Below are 24,074 nucleotides of genomic sequence, written 5' to 3'. Positions count from 1 at the left end.
TTTTAATAACAACAAAACTGTTTGTAAAATACAGTAAACCAACAGGGGGCGCTCTCTGCCATGTTATCTCTCTTCACAAACATCAATAAAACAACCTGAATCTCAGTGAATATTTACCTCACAGACACAATAAATATATGTGTAGAAAACTCGACATGTCTTTTACATAAACCTCTGATTCTGTAATCGCTATGATTTATACCATAAATCCATAAAACCATTACAGACCAGAAATCAGTCTGATTATGAGAAAAGCTTCTGCACTGGAAGAGGTGCAGTTTCTCCGGTGTCACCTCATTAACTGTCCGGGTGGAAACATAAAGGTTCCGTTTGGTGTCCTGATGATTTACGTCTTTAAAACCATAAATGTGTGATTAAGTTGTGATTAAATATTTAATTTGATGAACAGCTCTAATATTAATATGATGTGAGGTTCAGTTTCCAGTGTGACACTAAAACAGGTAGAATAATAAATGTTTTTTACTGAAGAACATGTCAGAGACAAAACTTCTTTACTTTCACTGGAGTAAAAAAGTATAAATCAGAACTTTATTTTTAAATCATCAGTATCTGCACTTCTACTAAAGTAAAGGATGTGTGGACTTTTGCCACCTCTGGTTTTGGTTGCCAAATAATGGTGAATTCCCAATTCACATAAAATCACATTAATAAACCCTCTACACACACTTTCCCAGTAACAGTGCATTTCTGCCTTCTCACTATATTGATTGTAATTTGTATTATATCATTTAACATATTTGCTATGATACTAAACAGATGTTCAAAACTTACCTCCATATGTTTTTCCAAATTAGAGCAAGAAGTCTTGGAGCTGAGATTTCCACTGGTCCAGGCAGGTGAAGTCGTGTGATTACACAAAACATCTTTAGGTGTGACCAAAGATGCTGAAGTGCTCCATTTGAGCTGTGGCATGTTAAAACATCCATCACACTTCCTCCTCTTCCTCCTCCTCCTCTTCCTCCACGATTAAACTAAATTGGCGTCAGGTGTCTCGAAGTCTAATGCAAGTTTTCTATGCGCGATTTGATTGGACAGGAATCAGGTAATGATTATTCTCCTTAACCAATCACAGTTAAGAGGAAAAAAGAAACATGAAGTAGCGACAGCAGGTTGAGGGAAAAAAAGTGCAGCACAACAAATATACTCAAGTAAAAGTACACAGTTTTTAAACTTAATAAAGTACAAACCCTGAGGAAAAAATACTCAATTACAGCAACAAGAGCATTTATGATTCATTCATTTACACCCCTGATATATTATAATTAATTAATAAATAATCATAATAATAATATACCAATCAGAAGCTTGAATTCAAACCCCAGCACCACCCAGCGCCCCCTGCTGGGCCCCTGAGCAAGGCCCTGACCTCTCCCCCAATAAGATCACTGTAAGTCACTCTGGCTAAAGGCTTCATTATAATTATAGTCTTGCATACAGGAGGTAGAAGTTCCCAAGGTGGGTTTCATCTTATTTTTTTATTCCTCAGAGTAAAACTACACCACTCATGTTGTATTAGTTTATTGGAAGTAGTTAAAATAAGGAGTTCAAATCTCTGCACCTCCAAGCTGCAGTTCCTGGGCCCCTGAGTAAGGCCCTTCACCCTGAAGTTCTCTCTAGATGAGGGTGTGTGTCAAATCCCATAAATGTGTTGTGTAATAGTGTGTGTTGTGTAAAACAGGGCTATGAACAGACGATGTGTCGGTCAGGTCTGAAAGTGTGTGTCATGAAGCTCTTCGCTCTTGTGCACATGCCAGTAATAAACTGGAGCAAAACCTGGAGCAGGAACAGACAAAATGAAACAGTGATTGACTTTATGGTTTTAATTAGCAAAAATGGTAAAAATTAATAAATACAAATTGATCAAATGCTCCTTAAATGCCCATCTCCTTCAACATGAAGAAAGATGCGTAAATGTGCAGTAAATAACTTACATGAAGAAAAACCATGAAGTCTATGAATGAAACGAATATCAGGCAGCACCAAACGACAAAAAATCCAACAAAGACCAACAAAATCCAACAAAGACCAACAAAGACCAGGAAACATACAAATTGTAAAAAAGTAATTCATCACATCATAAACCATTCTGAAAAAATATTTAACACTTTCACTTCATCCGATTAAACCGCAAATTGATGTAACACTTTATGGTGTGTGTGTGTGTGTGTGTGTGTGTGTGTGTGTGTGTGTGTGTTTTGGAACGCGATGTGCACCGCTGTGAATTTGTGGTGTTTGTGTGCAATCCTTCTTATTTGACTGCATTCCTGAACTGGTACAGGTGAGAGAGAGGCCCTTTAATGAGGTAATGCTAACAGGAAGGCGTGCGAGTACGTGTCGAGCGAAAACGTGAACGAGGATCTCGAGTCGAGACGCGACGAGCCGAGCGTAACGCACTGCCTCAGAATCCACCTTTTCAGTAGTTTCACATTTCTTAAATAGATTTATGAATTTTTAAACACTTTAGAGAGCAACAAAATGACAAAAACACGTAATCTCTAGTGTATGTAATGTATATGCAGAGACTTTCCACACTTTCAGACAATACAGCTTTAAACATCCAAACACGAAATGATCAGTTTCATCAGTGAAAAACTGCCCCTGTCCTGCCCCACCACGGCCCGCCCTGCCCCATCCCGCCCCGCCCCATCCTATCCCTGTCCCGGCCCATCCCATCCCACTCCGCCCCACCCTGCCCCCATCCCGCCCTGCGCCCACCCCATCCTGCCCCCGTCCCGCCCCATCCTGCCCCAAGGGCCAGAATCTGACCATCATATTTATCCAATTGAATTTCTTTATTAAATCCTAAAACATACAGTTATTAAATCTGACATTTAGAAATAAAGAAACACTTCTCGGTATAAAAACGCACATCAATGCTCACAACTCACAGCTGCAGACCCTCAACAGCTTTATTTATTTATGTGTTTGTTTTTACCCACCCCCCACCCCCCATCCCCTTATTGTGTACACAAAGCTGCCCACCAACTTCCTGTCCTGTAGGTCCCACTCCAGCAAACTCACACACATCTGTATCTAAACATCACCTGCAACACAACTCATCCACACAACGTTCAGTCTCTCACAGGGCTCTACACGTGAGGAACACGCCTACAGTGTAGCTGATTTCATCCAACTGCAGAAATCAAATAAAAAATTAAATCACAAGTGCAAGAACATGGTCATGAAAATGACTGATCGTGTAAACCAAAGTGAAATCAGGCACTGGGCGAAAAAAGAAGCAGAAACACACAACTCAAATGTGACGCAGTGCAACACAGAGCAGAAGAAAAAACGCCATCAAATGTTATATCCCACAAACGTTCCTGCACGGAGACGTCACGTCACGTCAACCAAGAACCCAGAGCACGTTAAGGCAACCGCTTTAATACTCTACTACAGACCAGACGTGATGATCGCCTGAGCAGTAACACACACACACACACACACACACACACACACACACACACAGAGCTGATACAAGGACACAACCAGTATTATTTATATGTACACAAACCTGCATCACATTTATATTAGTAATGTGCATCTCTGCATCAGCGGTTGTGCTTCATCATGATTTCTGCTTGTATAAAACACACACACAGACACACACACACACACACACACACGTATTTATAACGGTGTGACACTCGCGTCTGTATTTCTCGGCTTTGAGAGATATGAGAGAAATGCAGCATGTGTGTGATCAGTCGCTCTTTAATACGATATGGCGGTGGATGAGTGGAGTGCTGTTGGACGCATGCTCCTGTGCTCACTACCTCACACTCCTGTGCTTTTGCTCTGAATCATGTTAACAGTGCTGCCATGTGGAAGGTCAACACCTCGTCTAACAAACTATAGAAAAGAGAAAAGCCCTTTAGAATGCTACATCAGCATCTTTTCACAAATAAAACATTTCATAAAAATGTGCATAAACCGACTGTGAGGAACCACAGAGCTTCAGGTGCTGCACCAACCTCCACTTATAACCCCTCCTTATAACCCTCCACTTATAACCCCTCCTTATAAGCCTCCACTTATAACCCCTCCTTTTAACCCTCCACTTATAACCCCTCCTTATAACCCTCCACTTATAACCCCTCCTTATAACCCTCCACTTATAACCCCTCCTTATAACCCCTCCACTTATAACCCCTCCTTATAACCCTCCACTTATAACCCCTCCTTATAACCCTCCACTTATAACCCCTCCTTATAACCCCTCCTTATAACCCTCCACTTATAACCCCTTCTTATAACCCCTCCACTTATAACCCCTCCTTATAACCCTCCACTTATAACCCCTCCTTATAACCCTCCACTTATAACCCCTCCTTATAACCCTCCACTTATAACCCCTCCTTATAACCCCTCCACTTATAACCCCTCCTTATAACCCTTCACTTATAACCCCTCCTTATAACCCTTCACTTATAACCCCTCCTTATAACCCTCCACTTATAACCCCTCCTTATAACCCTCCACTTATAACCCCTCCTTATTACCCTCCACTTATAACCCCTCCTTATTACCCTCCACTTATAACCCCTCCACTTATAACCCCTCCACTTATTACCCTCCTTATAACCCTTCACTTATAACCCCTCCACTTATAACCCCTCCTTATAACCCTCCACTTATAACCCCTCCTTATAACCCTCCACTTATAACCCCTCCACTTATAACCCCTCCACTTATAACCCCTCCACTTATTACCCTCCTTATAACCCTTCACTTATAACCCCTCCACTTATAACCCCTCCTTATAACCCTCCACTTATAACCCCTCCTTATTACCCCTCCACTTATAACCCCTCCTTATTACCCTCCACCTATAACCCCTCCACTTATAACCCCTCCACTTATTACCCTCCTTATAACCCTTCACTTATAACCCCTCCACTTATAACCCCTTCTTATAACCCTCCACTTATAACCCCTCCTTATAACCCTCCACTTATAACCCTCCACTTATAACCCCTCCTTATAACCCCTCCTTATAACCCTCCACTTATAACCGTCCACTTATAACCCTCCACTTATAACCCCTCCTTATAACCCTCCACTTATAACCCCTCCTTATAACCCTCCACTTATAACCCCTCCTTATAACCCTCCACTTATAACCCCTCCTTATAACCCTCCACTTATAACCCCTCCTTATAACCCCTCCACTTATTACCCTCCACTTATTACCCTCCACATAACCCTTCACTTATAACCCTCCACTTATAACCCCTCCTTGTAACCCCTCCTTATAACCCTCCACTTATAACCCCTCCTTATAACCCTCCACTTATAACCCTTCCTTATAACCCTCCACTTATAACCCCTCCTTATAACCCTCCACTTATAACCCCTACTTATAACCCCTCCACTTATTACCCTCCACTTATAACCCTCCACTTATAACCCCTCCTTATAACCCTCCACTTATAACCCCTCCTTATAACCCCTCCACTTATTACCCTCCACTTATAACCCCTCCTTATAACCCTCCACTTATAACCCCTCCTTATAACCCTTCACTTATAACCCTCCACTTATAACCCCTCCACTTAATACCCTCCACATAACCCTTCAATTATAACCCTCCACTTATAACCCCTCCTTGTAACCCCTCCTTATAACCCTCCACTTATAACCCCTCCTTATAACCCTCCACTTATAACCCTTCCTTATAACCCCTCCTTATAACCCTCCACTTATAACCCTCCACTTATAACCCCCCCTTATAACCCTCCACTTATAACCCCTCCTTATAACCCCTCCACTTATAACCCTCCACTTATAACCCCTCCACTTATAACCCCTCCTTATAACCCTCCACTTATAACCCTCCACTTATAACCCCTCCACTTATTACCCTCCACTTATTACCCTCCACTTATAACCCCTCCTTATAACCCTCCACTTATAACCCTTCCTTATAACCCTCCACTTATAACCCCTCCTTATAACTCTCCACTTATAACCCCTCCACTTATAACCCCTCCACTTATTACCCTCCACTTATAACCCCTCCTTATAACCCCTCCACTTATTACCCTCCACTTATAACCCCTCCTTATAACCCTCCACTTATAACCCCTCCTTATAACCCTTCACTTATAACCCTCCACTTATAACCCCTCCACTTAATACCCTCCACATAACCCTTCAATTATAACCCTCCACTTATAACCCCTCCTTGTAACCCCTCCTTATAACCCTCCACTTATAACCCCTCCTTATAACCCTCCACTTATAACCCTTCCTTATAACCCCTCCTTATAACCCTCCACTTATAACCCTCCACTTATAACCCCCCCTTATAACCCTTCACTTATAACCCCTCCTTATAACCCCTCCACTTATAACCCTCCACTTATAACCCCTCCTTATAACCCTCCACTTATAACCCTCCACTTATAACCCCTTCACTTATTACCCTCCACTTATTACCCTCCACTTATAACCCCTCCTTATAACCCTCCACTTATAACCCTTCCTTATAACCCTCCACTTATAACCCCTCCTTATAACTCTCCACTTATAACCCCTCCACTTATAACCCTTCCTTATAACCCTCCACTTATAACCCTTCCTTATAACCCTCCACTTATAACCCCTCCTTATAACTCTCCACTTATAACCCTTCCTTATAACCCTCCACTTATAACCCTTCCTTATAACCCTCCACTTATAACCCCTCCACTTATAACCCCTCCACTTATAACCCCTCCACTTATAACCCCTCCACTTATAACCCCTCCACTTATAACCCCTCCACTTATAACCCCTCCTTATAACCCTCCACTTATAACCCTCCACTTATAACCCCTCCACTTATTACCCTCCACTTATTACCCTCCACTTATAACCCCTCCACTTATAACCCCTCCACTTATTACCCTCCACTTATTACCCTCCACTTATAACCCCTCCTTATAACCCTCCACTTATAACCCTCCACTTATAACCCCTCCTTATAACTCTCCACTTATAACCCCTCCACTTATAACCCCTCCACTTATTACCCTCCACTTATAACCCCTCCTTATAACCCCTCCACTTATAACCCCTCCTTATAACCCTCCACTTATAACCCTCCACTTATAACCCCTCCACTTATAACCCCTCCACTTATTACCCTCCACTTATTACCCTCCACTTATAACCCTCCACTTATAACCCTCCACTTATAACCCCTCCACTTATTACCCTCCACTTATAACCCCTCCTTATAACCCTCCACTTATAACCCTTCCTTATAACCCTCCACTTATAACCCCTCCTTATAACCCTCCACTTATAACCCCTCCTTATAACCCTCCACTTATAACTCTCCACTTATAACCCCTCCACTTATTACCCTCCACTTATTACCCTCCACTTATAACCCCTCCTTATAACCCTCCACTTATAACCCCTCCTTATAACCCTCCACTTATAAACCCTCTTTATAACCCCCCCTTAATGACCCTTCTCTAACTAATCTAATGACCCCTCTCTGACTAACCTTTAGAAACACTTCTCTAATGACCCTCCCTCAGTGCTGAGCTGCTGTGAGCCCTGTGGTCCTCTACAGAAGGAAACCCACCACATCATTGTAAAGTGTGAATTTAGAGTCTCTCTATGAGCAGATGTTTCATATATACATGTAAAAACCTGGGAAAGAGATGGAGCTTTCCAATTCACATCCTGCTGTAAAGGTGTGTTTCAAATCCAACACCAATCTCACTGACCGCCTCAACACTCTCTCCCTCTCTCACACACACACACACACACACACACACACACACACACACACACACACACACACACACACACACACACACACACACACACACCATTCTGATCACTAGTAATAGGCTGGGTCTGAATTCAATACTGATGCTACACAAATACAACGCTATTATTCATACATCTATTTAAATCAGCGTAAAGTAAAATACATGTCCCTCTGGCCAAACAAAACAAAAAACAGCTGAGTCATTTATTCCAGTGAAAAGACAACAATTAAAAAATATACTTACAGAACTCCTGCAAATGGACCTCAGAAATAAAACATACATCTAATAGGTGTGTAGCTTTCTGAACACCTGGAAGACCTGCTTATAAATTATCATTCATGTTCTTCTCGTAGCTGTTCTGCTTTGGAGCCCAGAGGGGGAAATAAAAGCCCTACCCCTGGACTGGACCGATTCTATCACTCAATCTCTCTTATTCCTTGGTTTGATCAGCAACAGGAGCAGAAATAGACATGTGCTGATGATACACTCATCATACTGAAATATGGAAAAGTTTGATCCTGGTTCCACAATATTCCATGACATAATAATTACACGTGTTCCTGCAGAGCTCACACGTATTCGTAACTTTAATGTTCTTGTGCATTTATTTTACAAACAATTCACTAAAATCTAAGGAACCCACTGCTGAGATGTGCAGGGAGTCTTCCTGTTTTACACCCAGAGCTTCTGGGACGAGTAACAATCCAGGAATATTCCTTAAACATGCTGATGCCTTCAAAACAACGTTAACATTATGATGCCCAAAAAACAGGCATAATAATCATATTATTGCCTACGAGTGTGTGTTTAATATATTCATATATATTTATTATAGTGTAGATGATCGGCACATGCCTACTCGTGTCCTGACGCTGATGTCGGGAAAAGCCTTCGCTCAGTTGCTCCATAAGCTTTCCAACCCAGAGGTGCAATGGCATCTATAGCAGGCACACGTTGGTGTGATATCTTATACTCTGATAACTCTTCATTAATTTCTTTAAATTATTATTGATTATTATTTGTGTTTTCATCTTTTTTTTTTTTTTTTCAGGTGCTGGTACTTCAGAACGTTTTAATCCTGCTCATGGCACTGTGGATTCTTACAGATACGACAACACTGAAACAGAAAAACATTAAACGCCAACTCAGGACACTTTTTGATCGGAGGTGTAAGGGGCAGAAGGGGGCGCACGCCACGCTGTAATCAGATTCTACTCTATACCTTGTACTACCTCTGCAATGGGCATTACTGTAGGCAACGGAGGCTCCACACTTCCTCTGAGGTCCCTGATGCTGTTTTTATTGATGTCTCCTGTGCAGCCTTGATCACGGTTTTGGTTTTCGCTCTCCTCGTATCCATCGTCGGGCTCCAGAGTCCCGTTCGAGCTGGCACACATGGTGTTCTGGCTGTGTGTATTGCTGAGAGTCAGAGAGGTGTTTGTGACAGGAGCATGTCGGCTGATGGAAGTGTTCTTCGTTTCGCTGGCGTCCTCATTTTTCTCAGCGCTGGAGATGCTGCTGTTGGTGATTATGGGATTGTGGTGAAGGTCTGAGGTATCTCTGAGATCAGAGAGACTACTCAAGCTTGTGCTGTTCTTCCTGTTGGGGTGTTGGGGTTCCTCCAAGCTGGGAGTGCTGATGGGTTGCTGGGTCAGTATAATGCCTGGGTTTCCGTTGGTAATGCTCATGGCCAGGAACTGGGGCAGACAGGGCAGTTGGATGCCCCTTATAAGACGTACTAGATCCTTCACCTTCTCTATCGAAGCCTCCATTTCCTTCTGCCGTGCCAGAACTCCATTCCTGCTCTCAGTACATATCTGACGGAGGCAAGAAAACTTGATGAAAGTTCTGACCACGATCTCGAGACATTTTGCCGTAATGAATCGTTATGAATGGAAAGCTTGGGGCAGAGCAAATGAATGAGACATGATCTCACCGTGATGGAATCATTCAGTTCTTTAGCTTTAAGCTCCAGCTCATCTCTCTCCTGCTGCAGCTCAGAGCTCCATTTCTCTAGCCTTTGCTTCTCCTGTTCTCTTTCTGTGAGACAAAAGACAGAAGTCATGACACAAATCTGAATCAGTAACAGTTACTGTTAATAATGAACAAAAAACCTGAAAAAAAAAAAAAATCCTCCTGAAACAGGACCAAATTTAATCATCAGTCCTTCAACAAATCAGTTTAAAAAATGTCCCATACAGGAAAGATCTACTTCAGTAAACACCTGAACCCAAAACCTATAATATTTACGATTATATCAAAAACATAACTATAGGTATCATAAAAGAAGACGCAAGAGAGCGTCGTTTTTGTCTTCTTTTGGAACGGATTGTTCATCCACACCCCAGTGATGATATCTACACACTTATCTAGCAGATGGAAGCAGAAACTCCACAGGCGCAGGCCACGTCTACATCAATCCTTCTATAAAAATTTTCTGTTCAATTAAACCTGCTTGTTTATTTATGCTCAATGTTCTCATGAAAAAGACATCCACTGACCAGCTGTAATTCCAGACATGGTGCAGAAATGAAGCATTTAATAAATAATGTCCCCTCAGGTGATGTTTAAGAGTTAAAATCACACTCATCAGTGGCTCCAGAATGGGGCAGAGGGGAGACGACTGCTGTTTGTGTATTTTTGTGTAATACTGATTGCGGTGTTTCCTGAAGGTGAAATGTGTCTCTGGTACAGGACTCAAACCTGTTACCTGCTTTGTAGGAAATGTAGGAGTGAACTATAGCAAGCGTTCCAGGCCATTCTATCACTTCATCCTTCTTCAACATCTGGAAGTTATGAGAAAATTAATATTGCCATTCAACACACACACACACACACACACACACACACACACACACACACACACACACACTACAGCAGACTTAGTGCAGGAAAAAACAAAAAGACATAAAAGAAGTGGATGAGAAAAAATGCAACATTGAAAAATGCAGATTGAGAACAGAGGACATTATAATGAAGAGTGTGAACTTTCTGTGAAACACAGAAGAGCATCGACTCCACTGAACGTGCTCTAAACTATTCAGCCTTTACACGTGTCAATCTCCAAGAACTAGCAAAACCCTGTTCACCACGACTTGACCAAGAATCTACATTTTATATAAAGGGGAAATGGAGCAGAGGTTTTGGGGTAAAAGGCTCAGGGAGGCATTTAATGCTTTCTGCATGAGGTGCACAACCTTCATCACACAGAACACAGAAATCTTCCTGCTAATCAATTTACAATAACCTCATTTATATCCACCTGAGCAGTTGAGGGTTAAGGGCCTTGCTCAGGGGCCCAGCAGTGGCAGCTTTTTGGTGCTGGGATTTGAACTTACAATCTTCTGTTCATCTTAACCACTGAGCTAGCACCTTCTGGTGGAGATGCCCAGGAGGATTCATCTGACTAATCTATAAAAGGTCAACAATATGAGTTTGAGATGATTATTGAGGATTATACATTCTACACATGTGGGCGAAATGCAGATTATGAGGGCAGATGCAGACGAGCAAATGTCCATCAGTTCATTTCCATTCCGTTCATTTCGATTTCAACGATCACAAAGCAGCTATTTCAGAATCGGGACATAGAGCTGGATTAGATTAGATTCCTGATGAGGAGGCCAGAGGCAAGAACCTGAGATTAGATCTTCATTCAGGGAGTAGTGGTGATTCTGCAGAGATCAGGGGAGTGTATCAGGTGGGTGCAGTAGTCTCCTGTAGCTACTTACATCCCCCACTGAGCTCAGGCTGAGACGAGGACTGGATGGGGATGGATGTGATGAGAGGGATTGTGGAAAGACGGGGAAGTGAGGACCCACACACGCTGGGTGTAGGCTGGTGGGGGTCAAAGGGCCGATGCCCCACTCCACCACACTGCCGGGGTTGGGTGGGCCACCTGGGTGAGATGAGATAGACAACAAAAGGGAAAAAAATAAAATGGAAAGACAAATCAGAAGAAAGAAGAGCATGACGTACCTCTGAAGAGCCGTCCTCATTGGCTAGCGTGGGAAGAGAAGCAGGAAGGAAAAGTCATTCAGGAATTCATTAAAACCAACAGAAGTTTATTTATACAGGTTTATGTTCAGCCATGTTTATGTTCAGTCTTTATCTGGCTGATAATAAATCAGTGTGTGTGTGTGTGTGTGTGTGTGTGTAAATAAACCTATTACACAAGTCAATCATTACAAAGTCATCAATGTTCACACACCACTGAAAGCACATTTCTGAGTATAATTGCGTCCTAACGTTGGAAAACCTGCACACATATAAACGTGTTAGTGTGTATCAGGTGTGTAACTGTACACACATTCATACCAAACCTTTCACCTGCAGAACATGGTTACAGTCTGAGTTCCCTCAGGAACGTATTAAGTTGGTTTCGTCTCTGCCTCGTGCTTTGTTACAGACGGAACACACACTGTGCTCAAACACCATCGTGTGAAAGCTCAGATTTTGTTCTGTGCAGCCATTGAATCACTGCCACTTCCTGCCAACGCCAACGTTTTGGATTATTTTATATTTTATATCCAGCTTAAAGAATTTCTCTTAAAAGGAATCCTGAAAATTTCACATATTGAGGGAGTGAATGAATAAATAAAAGATGCAGGAAATTAATCAATTTATTAATAAATAAATAAATAAATAAATAATTTTATGCATTTAAGAAACACAAAAGGTAGTTAAAGTATGTTGAATTAAGAACTGTTCATTAGAACTTATATTTAGAAAATTTAATATTGTTTAATAATGTAAAACACACAATTTATTTTATTTATTTAATTGTATTTAATTTAATTTGTGACAATTTAGAGTTTTTATTTTAACCAAGCAGGCATTTAATTTAAAATTGTTTTGAAAATGTGAACTCAATGTTCACAGATGTTAATAATAATAATTTTATGTTTTTTATGTTTTATGTTTTGCTAACCCCCCCCCACCCCCCCCCGACCGTTTAACTGAACCGTGACTTAATAACCGGTACGAACCGCATCGTGAATTGTGTGTACCGTTACACCACTAGTGTGTGTTTGTGTAATACAGTGTTCTGATCCACTCACCTTCCTTACTGTAATCTTCATGAGCAGAATTCAGGTACGATGCTGTGCTTTTCTTACGCTGAAACACATTCACACTTACAGTTAACTTCTTGTTCCACACTTTATGATGTTACAGCTTTATTCCAAAATGGATTTAATTCATTATTTTCCCCAGAACAAAAGCCCATAATCACAATGTAGAAGAAGTTTGTTTAAAAATCACATGTACATAAATCTTCACAGCTTTTGTTCTTTTCGAAGTTCCTTCAGCACCAGTTACAGCCTCAAGTCTTTTTGAATTTGATGCTTCAAGCTTGGCAACTATTTTTGGTGAGTTTCTTCTATTCTTCTCCACCCAGAACTTCTTAAGCACCACCAGGTTGGATGGGAGTGTTGGTGCACAGCCCTTTTCAGATCTCCAGGGATGTTCAATCAGGTTGAAGTCTGGACTGTGACTGGGCCACTCGAGGACATTCACAGAGTCCTGTAGAAGCTCCTTCATTATCTGGCTGTGTGCTGAGGGTCGTTGTCCTGCTGGAAGATGAACCGTTGCCCCAGTCTGAGGTCCAGAGAGCTCTGGAGCAGGTTATCATCAAGAACGTCTCTGTACATTGCTGCATTCATCTTTCTCTCGACTCTGACTGATCTCCCAGTTCCTGCTGCTGAAAAACATCCGCACAGCATGATGCTGCCACCACCATGCTTCACTGTAGGGATGGTATTGGTCAGGTGATGAGTCGTGCCTGGTTTCCTCCAGACATGATGCCTGGCATTCAGACGAAAGAGTTTAATCTTTGTTTCTCATAGTCCGAAAGTCCTTCAGGTGCCATGTGGGGAAACTTCAGGTGGGCCGTCATGTGCCTTTTACTGAGGTGTGAAAGAGCCACTCTACCATACAGGCCTGATTGGTGGAGTGCTGCAGAGATGGTTGTTCTTCTGAAAGGTTCTTCTCTCTCCACAGCTGGAGCTCTTTCAGAGTGACCATTGAGTTCTTGGTCGCTTCTCTGACTAAGGCACTTCTCCCCAATCGCTCAGTTTGGCCTGGCAGCTCCGCTCCAGAAAGAGTCCTGGTGGTTCCAAACTTCTCTCTTTTACGGATGATGGAGGCCACTGTGATCATTGGGATCACATCAATGCTGCAGAAATGTGTCTCGATATGATCCTGTCTCGGAGGTCTACAGACTATTCCTTGGTCTTCATGGCCTGGTTTGTGCTCTGACATGCACTGTAACTGTGGGACCTTCTACAGACTGAAGTGTCTACAAATCATGTCCAATCAACTGAATCTACCACAGGTGGACTCCAATTAGGTTGTAGAAACATCTCAGTGACGATCAGTGGAACCAGGATGCACCTGAGCTTTATTTTGAGTATCATGACGAAGGCTGTAAACTTATCTACGTGATTTTTTTATTTGTCATGAATTTGCAAAGAGTGTGTGTGTGTGTGTGTGTGTGTGTGTGTGTGTGTGTGTGTGTGTGTGTGTTAGTTACCTCTGGCTCAAACACTGCTCCACTGTACACAGGGTTAGCGGTTGTTCTCCTCTTCCTCTCTTGGCGTTTGCTCTGAATCTCTACACAGCAGTAAAAGTGTTGAGGTGAGCACATGAGCCGGCGCTGAGCCTAAATCAGCTGAGTATCATCTTATAACTAACACACACACACACACACACACACACACACTCACCCTCCAGATAGTCGTGTGTTACGAGCCCGAGAGACAGCATGAAGGCCAGTTTCTGTAAAAACAAAAACATGGTGAAAAATATCACTTATTGAGGATAAATTCAATCATGGTCATCAGCTTCAACTGAAACACCTCTCATTTTATACACTTGGGCCTTGCTCAAGGACCTGGCAGTGGCAGTGCTGGGATTTGAACCCATGACCTTCTGATCCAAAATCCAATGCTATAATCGCTGTGCTCCCTCCCCCCTCCCAACATCCTGCTGAACTTTATAATTCTAAATTATTCACAAGAGAAGCTTCTACATGTTGCACTACAGCACAGTGAAATTCTTTCTTCACATATATCGATGGAATAGACAAGAAGCTGTGCTTAGCCATGTTACGGCGCCCCCTGGAGGGGAGAGGGTGGAGGTCCAACAGTAGCAGTGCTGGGGTTTGAACCACCATCCTTCCAATCAGGGTCTCTTCAGGTTAAATTACTTTAATTACATGCTGTAAACAAACTCAGCGTGTTTAGAGTAAAGGTCCCAGCACCACTGAAGCTGCCACTACCAGGGCCCTTGAGCAAGGCCCCTAACCCTCCATTACTCAACTGTATAAAATGACATTACTCTGGATAAAGGAAACAATACATTCAGAAATCAGACAAACAAATAACATTTCTATTTGTATTTTATATACAAGGTGATAACAAAAAGTTCTGAAACTAGTTTTGTATCACGCCAACAGATGGCAGCACAAGGCTTCACGCACAGTCACAGGGAGCACTGAACTTAAAGAAATCGTGCACTGTGCTATTCTGACCACGTGTGTTAGCACGTCTGCTATATTATAATGGAAACTGGATGCTCCATGAGAACAATGCTGAGAACAAACCCCATCACTGAGCTCTTTCACACGTGAGTTTCCAGCTGGAAACAACGTGCTCTCACTTCTCCACCCATCCTACCCACCCTACTCGCCAGATTTACATACCACCTTGTATCTGTATAGACGGAATATTAACTGACTGAGCAGTGCATGGAAGAAGGCGACCCTTACCAGTGGGTTATCTGGTCTTTTGGCTGTGGGAGTGTGTGTAGTTATGGGTGTGTGTGTGTGTGATGGAGTGTGTAAACTGGAGGTTGTAGAAGTAGGTGATTTCACTGGAAGTGGACAAGGTGCAGAACTGCTGGTTGATGTTTTTGTCTCCACTCTGTCCACAGCGTCAGGTGTCTAAACGAGAGAGACAAAGTGAACATCATCACCTCCTGCATCAAACATCTGCTGTGTCAGTAGCTGCTAAACATCCTGAGAAACAGGATATTTCTGAAAGAAATGTTATAAAGATAATAACATTGTGATATAAGTCTCCTCCGTCCGGCCATCTTAATGAGGAGCACGGCTATTATGGTTCCCACTTTTGTCATTTTACACATTATTGTGTTCTCCATAAGAACAAATAATCACTAGAACTCCTACCATGGATCACATATCTCCTGTTCTTCAACAGCTGCACTGGCTTCCTGTTAAACAGCGCATGGAATTTAAAATCCTGGATCCGACTCATCTGACCTACTTTTATTATAAACTCCTTCTCAAACTTGTAGATACTCATCACCCGAGTTCTTCCTCATACGTGTTTGGTATCTATGGGATCTTGAGCTTTTATTTACTCTGCTCCTTACTTGTGGAATCTACTTTCTCTAGATGTTTACGACAGTGACCTTGTCTCTACTTTCTCGCCTCGAGGCTGTGATTCGTGATGCCGTATATGAGCTTCTAACTGGTTGTACAGTGTTTTATTATTGTTGTTAAATTGCTATTGTTAATTGTTTGTGTTTAAACTGCATGTAAGGTCCCCTAAATCAAATGTATTATTATTATTATTATTATTATTATTATTCATTATAAATTAAGGTAAAAATGCTTATGTCTGCTCAGTATTTCAGCCTGAACTGAACTGAAGCTGCATTTTGGTGAACATTCTACAGATATTTTTTTTTATTTTGCAGGTTTTGTTTACTGAAATAGTGAAAAGAGAAGAGAAACTAATGCTCTGGTGTGTAAATGTGAACCAGAGCACGACTTTAGGTGGCAGGAGCTCCGTGGGCTTTGAGTTACTGATCAGTAGTTCGGGGTTTCAAGTCCCGGTTTCTGCCACTACTGGGGCCCCTAAGCAAGGCCCTTAACCCTCTGTGCTCCAGGGACACTGTATCACTGTGTATCACTTCGTAACATCACTGGAATATGCAAAGAAAAAAGATCACTGTGCGGTAATGTACATGTGACAAATATACAAAGCACATTCCTTCCTTCATTACTTCCTTCCTTCATTTCTTCATTTCTTTCTTTCTTTCTTTCTTTCTTTCTTTCTTTCTTTCTTTCTTTCTTTCTTTCTTTCTTTCTTTCTTAAATTTTTTCTTCCTTCCTTCCTTCTGCATTTGAAGCTACATCTCTGACCTCAGCGATTTAAAGGTAACACAGATGTGACTGAAAGTTTCCAGCCTGCTGTAGCTGTTGATGTTCTGGATGTTTGGGGGATGTGGCTGTTGTACTCACAGGGGTATTAGGGCAGGTTTCTCGTCCCTGGGGTTTGTGATGTGTGCTGGCTGTATTTGCAGAGTCGGTGTTGGGCGGAGCAGGTGACACGGCGTGGACTTTGCTGGGTGGCTGGGGTGAGATGAGAATGCTGGGAAGCTGTGTGTTGTGCTTTGTGCTGCTTGTGGTGAACTGACTGATGTTGGTGCTGAGCGTCATGGTGATGCTGGGGCAGGGCTGGATTATGTTAAAGCCAGGCTGGGCACTGCCAGGACACGGCTGGGTGGCATTAGTGGGCCCAGGCGTGGCATTGGCAGTGCCAGGTTGGGGATTAAAGATGTGGAGTTGGTGCACTGGGCCTGCAGAGGGCAGCAGAGCAGAGCTGAGCTTGGCAGTAAGGAGCACAGGCTGCTGAGATGAAGCCAGGATCGGCTGCAGTGCTGCTGAAGCCACAGATGTTTTGGGCATCACCTGTTCCAAAGGTTTAGTGGAAGATAGAGACAAATAGAGATTTATAATGTTATGAGGCAGCACATCTGCTATACCACACAGATTGACAACACAGTACAACTTCAACTTCATCTACATGAAATACACCGGTTTGCAAAAGTATTCACCCCCCTGTTATTGTGCTTCAACTTCTCCACATCTGTTGTGTTAAATTCTGGAGGTGAGATGGACTTTCAGGAAACAGGAACCTTCTCAGAAAACAGCACATGATATGGGATAAAGAATTGCTATAATTATAATGTAAGATTATTTACAAATATAAAAAATGAAAGTTGTGACTGCAGAAGTTTTCACCATGAAGCAGTGAGTCTCTGAAACTAGTTCATTATGGGAGAAATGGATTTTAACCACGAGGGTCACATGATCACATCGTTATTAATAATAAAACTCCAGAGTTTGAGAGAGAACTAACACACACACACACACACACACACACACACACACACACACACACACACACACACATACACACACACACACAAGCACAAAGTTCTAAAACGTACCATTTATGAATCAGATCTAAAACTGAATCCGGTTTTGAAGCTCCTTGAAGCACATTTAGATTCATTATAAAGAGAAGCATTAGGTTTGATGTGAACTTGATCTTGACCCCAATCTGCATGATGTTCTGCTGCTTCCACATGATTGACAGATAATTAAATAACCAGTGTGTGTATTTGCAAAGAGTTAAGCAACCGGCGTGTTTTATTTACCGTAATTTCCGGACTATAAAGCGCACCCATATATAAGCACTGAATTTTACAAAGATTTTTATTTTGAACATAAATAAGCCGCACCTGTCTATAAGCCGTCTATACACTGAAACTAATGAACTTTACATAGGCTTTAATGAAAGACAGTGTCTGTTACACGGTGTAACGGGTGAAATATGTTGCACTTCCTTTAAGAGCAGAGCGGCATTTTGGGAAAAGCCTGGCACATCATTTTTCCGGTATTACTGCGTGTGTGCAAGACCGAGGAATATGCCCGTATTATTTTCTGATGCTCATTTCTAAGTTTCTTTGACTAACCCGTAACGTGGTTGCCAAGAAAAATTAAAAAGCACGAGTTTTGGAAACCTGTCTGTGCTTATATGATTTGTGTTGTAACTGGAGTTAGCGAGCTCTCCCTTCACCCAGACTCAACACGTTACAACGGCTTGTATCTAAACAGTAGCAGACCAAGAAAGTCCTTGTTCACCGTCTTCCTCCTTCCTTTCACAACTATTTCTCTCGGGAGTTTATCTTTTGGCATCGTCGTGCGTTTAAAAAAAAAGTTTTTTCTCCCGATGCCGTGCAGCTCAGAACACAGGTGAGGTGCGTTTTTTCGTTTCCGTTCGGAAATTTCATTGGTCTAATGTTATGGGGTGCAGATTTTTGGCTTGAAGTTTGTGAAACTGGGAAAAACCCAGGAAAAATTCATAAATAAGCCGCTTCGTTGTTTAAGCCGCAAGGTTCAAAACGTGGGAAAAAAGTAGCGGCTTATAGTCCGGAAAATACGGTAATCAAAACTAATTTTGTAAAGTTTGGACGTTTAGAACTGTATGAGGTCTATCAGATCTAGGGTGGGTCACATGAAGACATCGTCCTGTGTAGATCAGGAGCTGTGAAACTGGTTCGGTTCTGACCACAGTGCGTCATTTCATCATAGACAGCAAGTTAGAATAAAGCGCAGACATGCAATTCTGAAGCGCGACCGGATCTGTAGTGTGTCTCAAAACACTTCTGACCTGCTTTTCTTATCTGACCTCATGTTTATTTATCACCTGACCTCTCACCTGATTACTGTTTTTAAACCCACCTGCTGATTTTGGTGTTAATTAAAAACCCTGCCACTGTTTCCACTCGTACGATTTGTTACTATAATATAATATAAAAGATGAAAATGGTGAGTTTTTGAAGTCAGTTCTCCAGTATTCTACACTCACAAGAGGAGGAATGGTTTCCATGGGAACAAACTTGCATTAAAGAAGCTGGGCTTTGTGTGTGTGTGTGTGTGTGTGTGTGTGTGTGTGTGTGTGTGTGTGTGTGTGTGTGTGTGAGAGAAATTTAAACAGTTCACTTACAACAATGGTGTTCTTGGGAACGATGCGCACAGGCTCTGTTCCCTGATTGGCCGGTTTGCTGGCTGACTGGTGTCCTATCGATGAATTCTGCAGGTCAGAGTTTGGAAGGTTGGGGCGGGGCGTGTTGGTGAGTGTGGTAACCATGGCAATGGTGGGCGTAGGCATCATGGCGATGGGAGTGGTGGGCGTGGCAGCTCTCAGCATCAGAGGTAGCGTCTTAGTAGCAATGACTGGAGTCACACTCACAGAGTTCTAAAGGGAAATAAATCACTTACATCATTCACACCTGAAGTTCTGCTGCATTTACCACCAAGAACGAGGATTACGTTTTTCTTGTAAATTAATTCATCATGTGCAGGAGTCCACAAACTATTTCCCCCCGGAAAAATATATGTAAATATATATGTTTTACTCGTATTATATCTGTATTTGATAATAAAAGTTTAAATGTCCCTTAGTTATAAATAGAGGTCGAGGCACAGATAAAAAAAAAAAAAAAAAAAAAAAAAAAAAAAACCATAGAGTTTTTCAGGTTTCTGGTCCCATTTCATTAACAGAGCGCCCTCTAGAGGCACATCAATGGTTTTGTTTTTACACGTGAGACGTGTGCTGCGCGGATAGTGCTATATTTATTATTAATACATTATTAGTTTAATAATTATATTTATTAATGACTATATTCCTATTAATATCATTTTCATGATTCAGTACTGTTTTTTATTTATTTGTATAAAGTTCAGGACTATTTTACATCAAGTGTTTGTTTTACTGTATCCAGGATTCATTTTAAACACGACTGATTAATCGGTTATCGGCGAATCCAATATCGATATCAGTAAATCCACTTGTATTAACCTAACCTGATTATTTATTAGATTCACCCACCAAACACATGCACAAGTAAGTACATGTTTAACTTCATTAGCAATAAATATAAAAAAATGCCATTATGACAGTAATAATAATCTTTACTTCCTGCATTAGAAGGAAAAATAAATTCATTTAAAATCATAATAAAATCTTCACAAGAACACTGGACGTCACTTCGGCACGTGGACTTTTCTGTTACAGACCCTCATTAAAGAAAAGAACAATTATGTGTCCATCAAAAGTTTGGGGACCCCTGATTTAGAGGAAGGCAGGATTTTAAAGATATTTACATTTTAGTAATACAATAGAGCCTGGAGAAGAAGGAGGAGGAAGAGATGAGGAGGAGGAGAAGAAGGAGGAAGAGGAGAAGTAGAAGAAGGAGGAGGAGGAGGAGGAAGAACGGTACCTGTGGAGTGTTGAGGTGAGTTGGAGGGAGAGAGCTCTGGTTCTGGTTGGAGATCAGTGTGGTAGTTTTGACATCGGCCTGTAGAGGGAGCTGTGTGTGTGTCTGGAGCCTGATCTCCGAAGACTCCTGCTTCACCAGCAAATCTCTCCTCAACTGCTCCACCACCTTCTTCTGCAGAAACAACACAGCAGCACCAGAAACCATGAGTACACAACGAGCTGGTTTTCTACAAGGTGAAAAGTGTAATGACGGCCCCACGGGCTCCTCCTGGAGGTTCCACACCTGCACCTACACCCACTCGGCTGCAGCAGTCCAGAACACAGATGGTCTAAAGGTGTGTGTTCCTGCTGCCAGTGTATTTAATGATTCTGTAAACAGGGAAAATCCTGTGTGGTATAAACAGGAAGAATAGAAAAACTGTAATAATATGTGAGACCATGACACGTGGGGAGGTGGGAGCTTAGTTGTTATGTTTTGTGTTTGGCTCTGAAGGTCATGAGGTTAAATCCCAGCCACACCAAGCTGCCACTCTGGGGCCCCTGTTCAAGGCCCCTAACCCCATAACTGTTTAGCTGTATGTGGGACATCAAATGTAAGATATTCTGAATTAGAAATGCTTTGACTCAATCCCAACACACTGCTGCTGGACCATAAAGACTTTCTGAAGTCTCATCAGTTTGCTGTCACATGATTTCAAGATTCAGAATAAATCAAATAGACTGGAGAAGTTTGAGGAAATCAGTTTTCTGTTCCTCATTATTAACTTGATTAGATGAACAGATTTAACCATTAAACTGAACATATATAAAACACACTGCTATTTCTATGGTGATGGTGATTTTAGATTCAGCTTCCTCTACTACATCCAGGTATCCAGATGATAGATCTAAATCAGATGATAGATCTGGATCGGATGATAGATCTGAATCATATGATAGATCTGGATCGGATGATAGATCTGGATCGGATGATAGATCTGACCCCTTGACAGCCTACGAGTCCCAAATCTACAAATCAACATCTTTACACTGATCTCTAATAATGTTGAGGATTCAGAAGAGCAGATCAGCAGTAGAGATCCTGAAACAGGAGCATGGGGATTACATCATCATTCTGTAGGTAGGTTTCATGTTCCAGAAGCTCTCAGGGAAGTGAAAGTGTTCTGGTTGTTGAGATGTGTGTAAAGTAAGAGTGTGAACACATACTGTCTTATGCAGTAAATCAAAAGCAGAGCAGAACTTCCTGTTTTAGGTCTTTGGGTCCTGCTTTAAGATCTAATAAACCACTGAGCAGGCAGGGTTCCATTAGGAGGAACCTCCAGCGTTGCTTTAATCCTCAGGACTCTCTCACATACACACTCTCTCATACACATACACATCCACATACGCGCGCACACACACACACACACACACACACAGACACACACAGACACACACTCGTACACACATACGCATACACACACACACACACACACACACACACACACACTCTCATACACACACACGCGCACACACACACTCGTACACACACACTCGTACGTACAAACACACTCGTAAACACAGTCAAACACACACACACACACTCATACACACTCATATTCGCGCACACACACACACACACACACACACACACTCTCAACATGCACACACATACGCACTCACACACTCATACACATACACACACACAATCATACACACATACACACTCATACACACACACACACACACACACACACACACACACACACTCATACACATATACACACATGCTCACACTCACACACACACACATACACACACACACTCATACACATATACACACACATGCTCACACTCATACACACACACTCGTACACACACACTCGTACACACGCACACACGCACACACTCATACACATATACACGCATGCACACACTCATACACACACACACACACACACACACACTCATACACACACTCTACTGCTGATCGCTATCGAATTACAGACCAATTTCAAATCTCCCATTTATGTCTAAGATTTTAGAAAAGATTGTCGCTGCCCAGCTATGTAACCACTTGCAGGAGAACAATATCTTTGAAGAGTTTCAGTCAGGTTTTAGGGCCCATCATAGCACAGAAACTGCTCTAGTTAAAATCACTAACGACCTGTTTTTAGCTTCAGACCAAGGCTACATCTCCCTATTAGTTTTACTAGATCTTAGTGCTGCGTTCGACACTATAGATCATGATCTTCTCCTCGATCGCTTACAGAATTACATCGGTATTCAGGGACAGGCATTAAGCTGGTTTAAATCCTACCTGTCCAATCGTTACCATTTCGTAGATCTAAATGGAGAGCTATCCAGGATAATGCTAGTAAATTATGGCGTGCCACAAGGGTCAGTTCTAGGACCCCTGCTTTTCACAATATACATGCTTCCGTTAGGAAATATTATTAGAAGGCATGGAATTAGCTTCCATTGTTATGCTGATGATACCCAGCTATATATTTCATCCAAACCAGGCTATACAGCTCAATTAGCTCGCATAACTGAGTGTGTTGAAGAAATAAGAGATTGGATGACCCATAACTTTCTGCTATTAAATTCTGATAAAACGGAGATTTTGCTCATCGGCCCAAAAAATAGTACACAGAAGCTCCAGCATCTCAGCCTGCATTTAGACGGTTGTTCTGTAACTACTAGTTCAACGATAAAAGACCTGGGAGTTATTTTAGACAGCAACTTATCTTTTAAAAATCACATCAATCAAGTTACAAAAACAGCCTTCTTTCACCTTAGAAATATTTCTAAGCTAAGAAATATGTTATCTATATCTGATGCAGAGAAGCTCGTCCATGCGTTTATGACCTCTAGAATAGACTACTGTAATGCATTACTAGGTGGATGTCCTGCATCATTAATAAACAAGCTTCAGTTAGTTCAGAATGCCGCAGCAAGAGTTCTTACTAGGTCAAGAAAATACGATCATATAACCCCAATCTTATCGTCCCTACATTGGCTTCCTATTAAGTTTCGAATAGACTACAAACTACTGCTACTCACTTATAAAGCACTAAATGGTTTGGCTCCCATGTATCTATCCAGTCTCTTAACACGCTACAATCCGTCACGCTCCCTGAGATCTCAAAACTCTGGGCTTCTAGTAGTTCCTAGAATAGCAAAGTCCACTAAAGGTGGTAGA

At 41.9% G+C, this 24,074-nt stretch overlaps 1 protein-coding gene across 3 annotated transcripts in view; it reads right to left on the bottom strand.

The window, feature by feature from the left end:
• Nucleotides 1–2,741: 2,741 nt before the first annotated feature.
• phf21aa (PHD finger protein 21Aa) overlaps nucleotides 2,742–24,074 on the bottom strand; it is a 44,137-nt gene continuing 22,804 nt past the window's right edge. The window contains exons 6-17 of one of the 3 annotated variants that reach the window (XM_083550099.1): nucleotides 20,892–21,062; nucleotides 19,616–19,867; nucleotides 17,062–17,511; nucleotides 15,562–15,735; nucleotides 14,519–14,570; nucleotides 14,326–14,405; nucleotides 12,854–12,911; nucleotides 11,525–11,691; nucleotides 10,504–10,579; nucleotides 9,730–9,833; nucleotides 9,026–9,610; nucleotides 2,742–3,873 (exon numbers count right to left, since the gene is read on the bottom strand). In XM_083550099.1, coding sequence (XP_083406225.1) covers nucleotides 3,799–3,873; nucleotides 9,026–9,610; nucleotides 9,730–9,833; nucleotides 10,504–10,579; nucleotides 11,525–11,691; nucleotides 12,854–12,911; nucleotides 14,326–14,405; nucleotides 14,519–14,570; nucleotides 15,562–15,735; nucleotides 17,062–17,511; nucleotides 19,616–19,867; nucleotides 20,892–21,062 — 2,244 coding nt within the window. In that variant the 3' untranslated portion in view covers nucleotides 2,742–3,798. Of the gene's footprint in view, nucleotides 3,874–8,801; nucleotides 9,611–9,729; nucleotides 9,834–10,503; nucleotides 10,580–11,524; nucleotides 11,692–11,771; nucleotides 11,795–12,853; nucleotides 12,912–14,325; nucleotides 14,406–14,518; nucleotides 14,571–15,561; nucleotides 15,736–17,061; nucleotides 17,512–19,615; nucleotides 19,868–20,891; nucleotides 21,063–24,074 lie in introns of those variants that run through there. The other 2 variants (XM_083550101.1, XM_083550100.1) reach the window with 2 other exon arrangements.

The sequence above is a fragment of the Silurus aristotelis genome (assembly GCF_946808225.1).
Source record: "Silurus aristotelis genome assembly, chromosome: 9".
Lineage (NCBI taxonomy): Eukaryota > Metazoa > Chordata > Actinopteri > Siluriformes > Siluridae > Silurus > Silurus aristotelis.
This window is presented reverse-complemented; position numbering and strand designations above follow the sequence as displayed.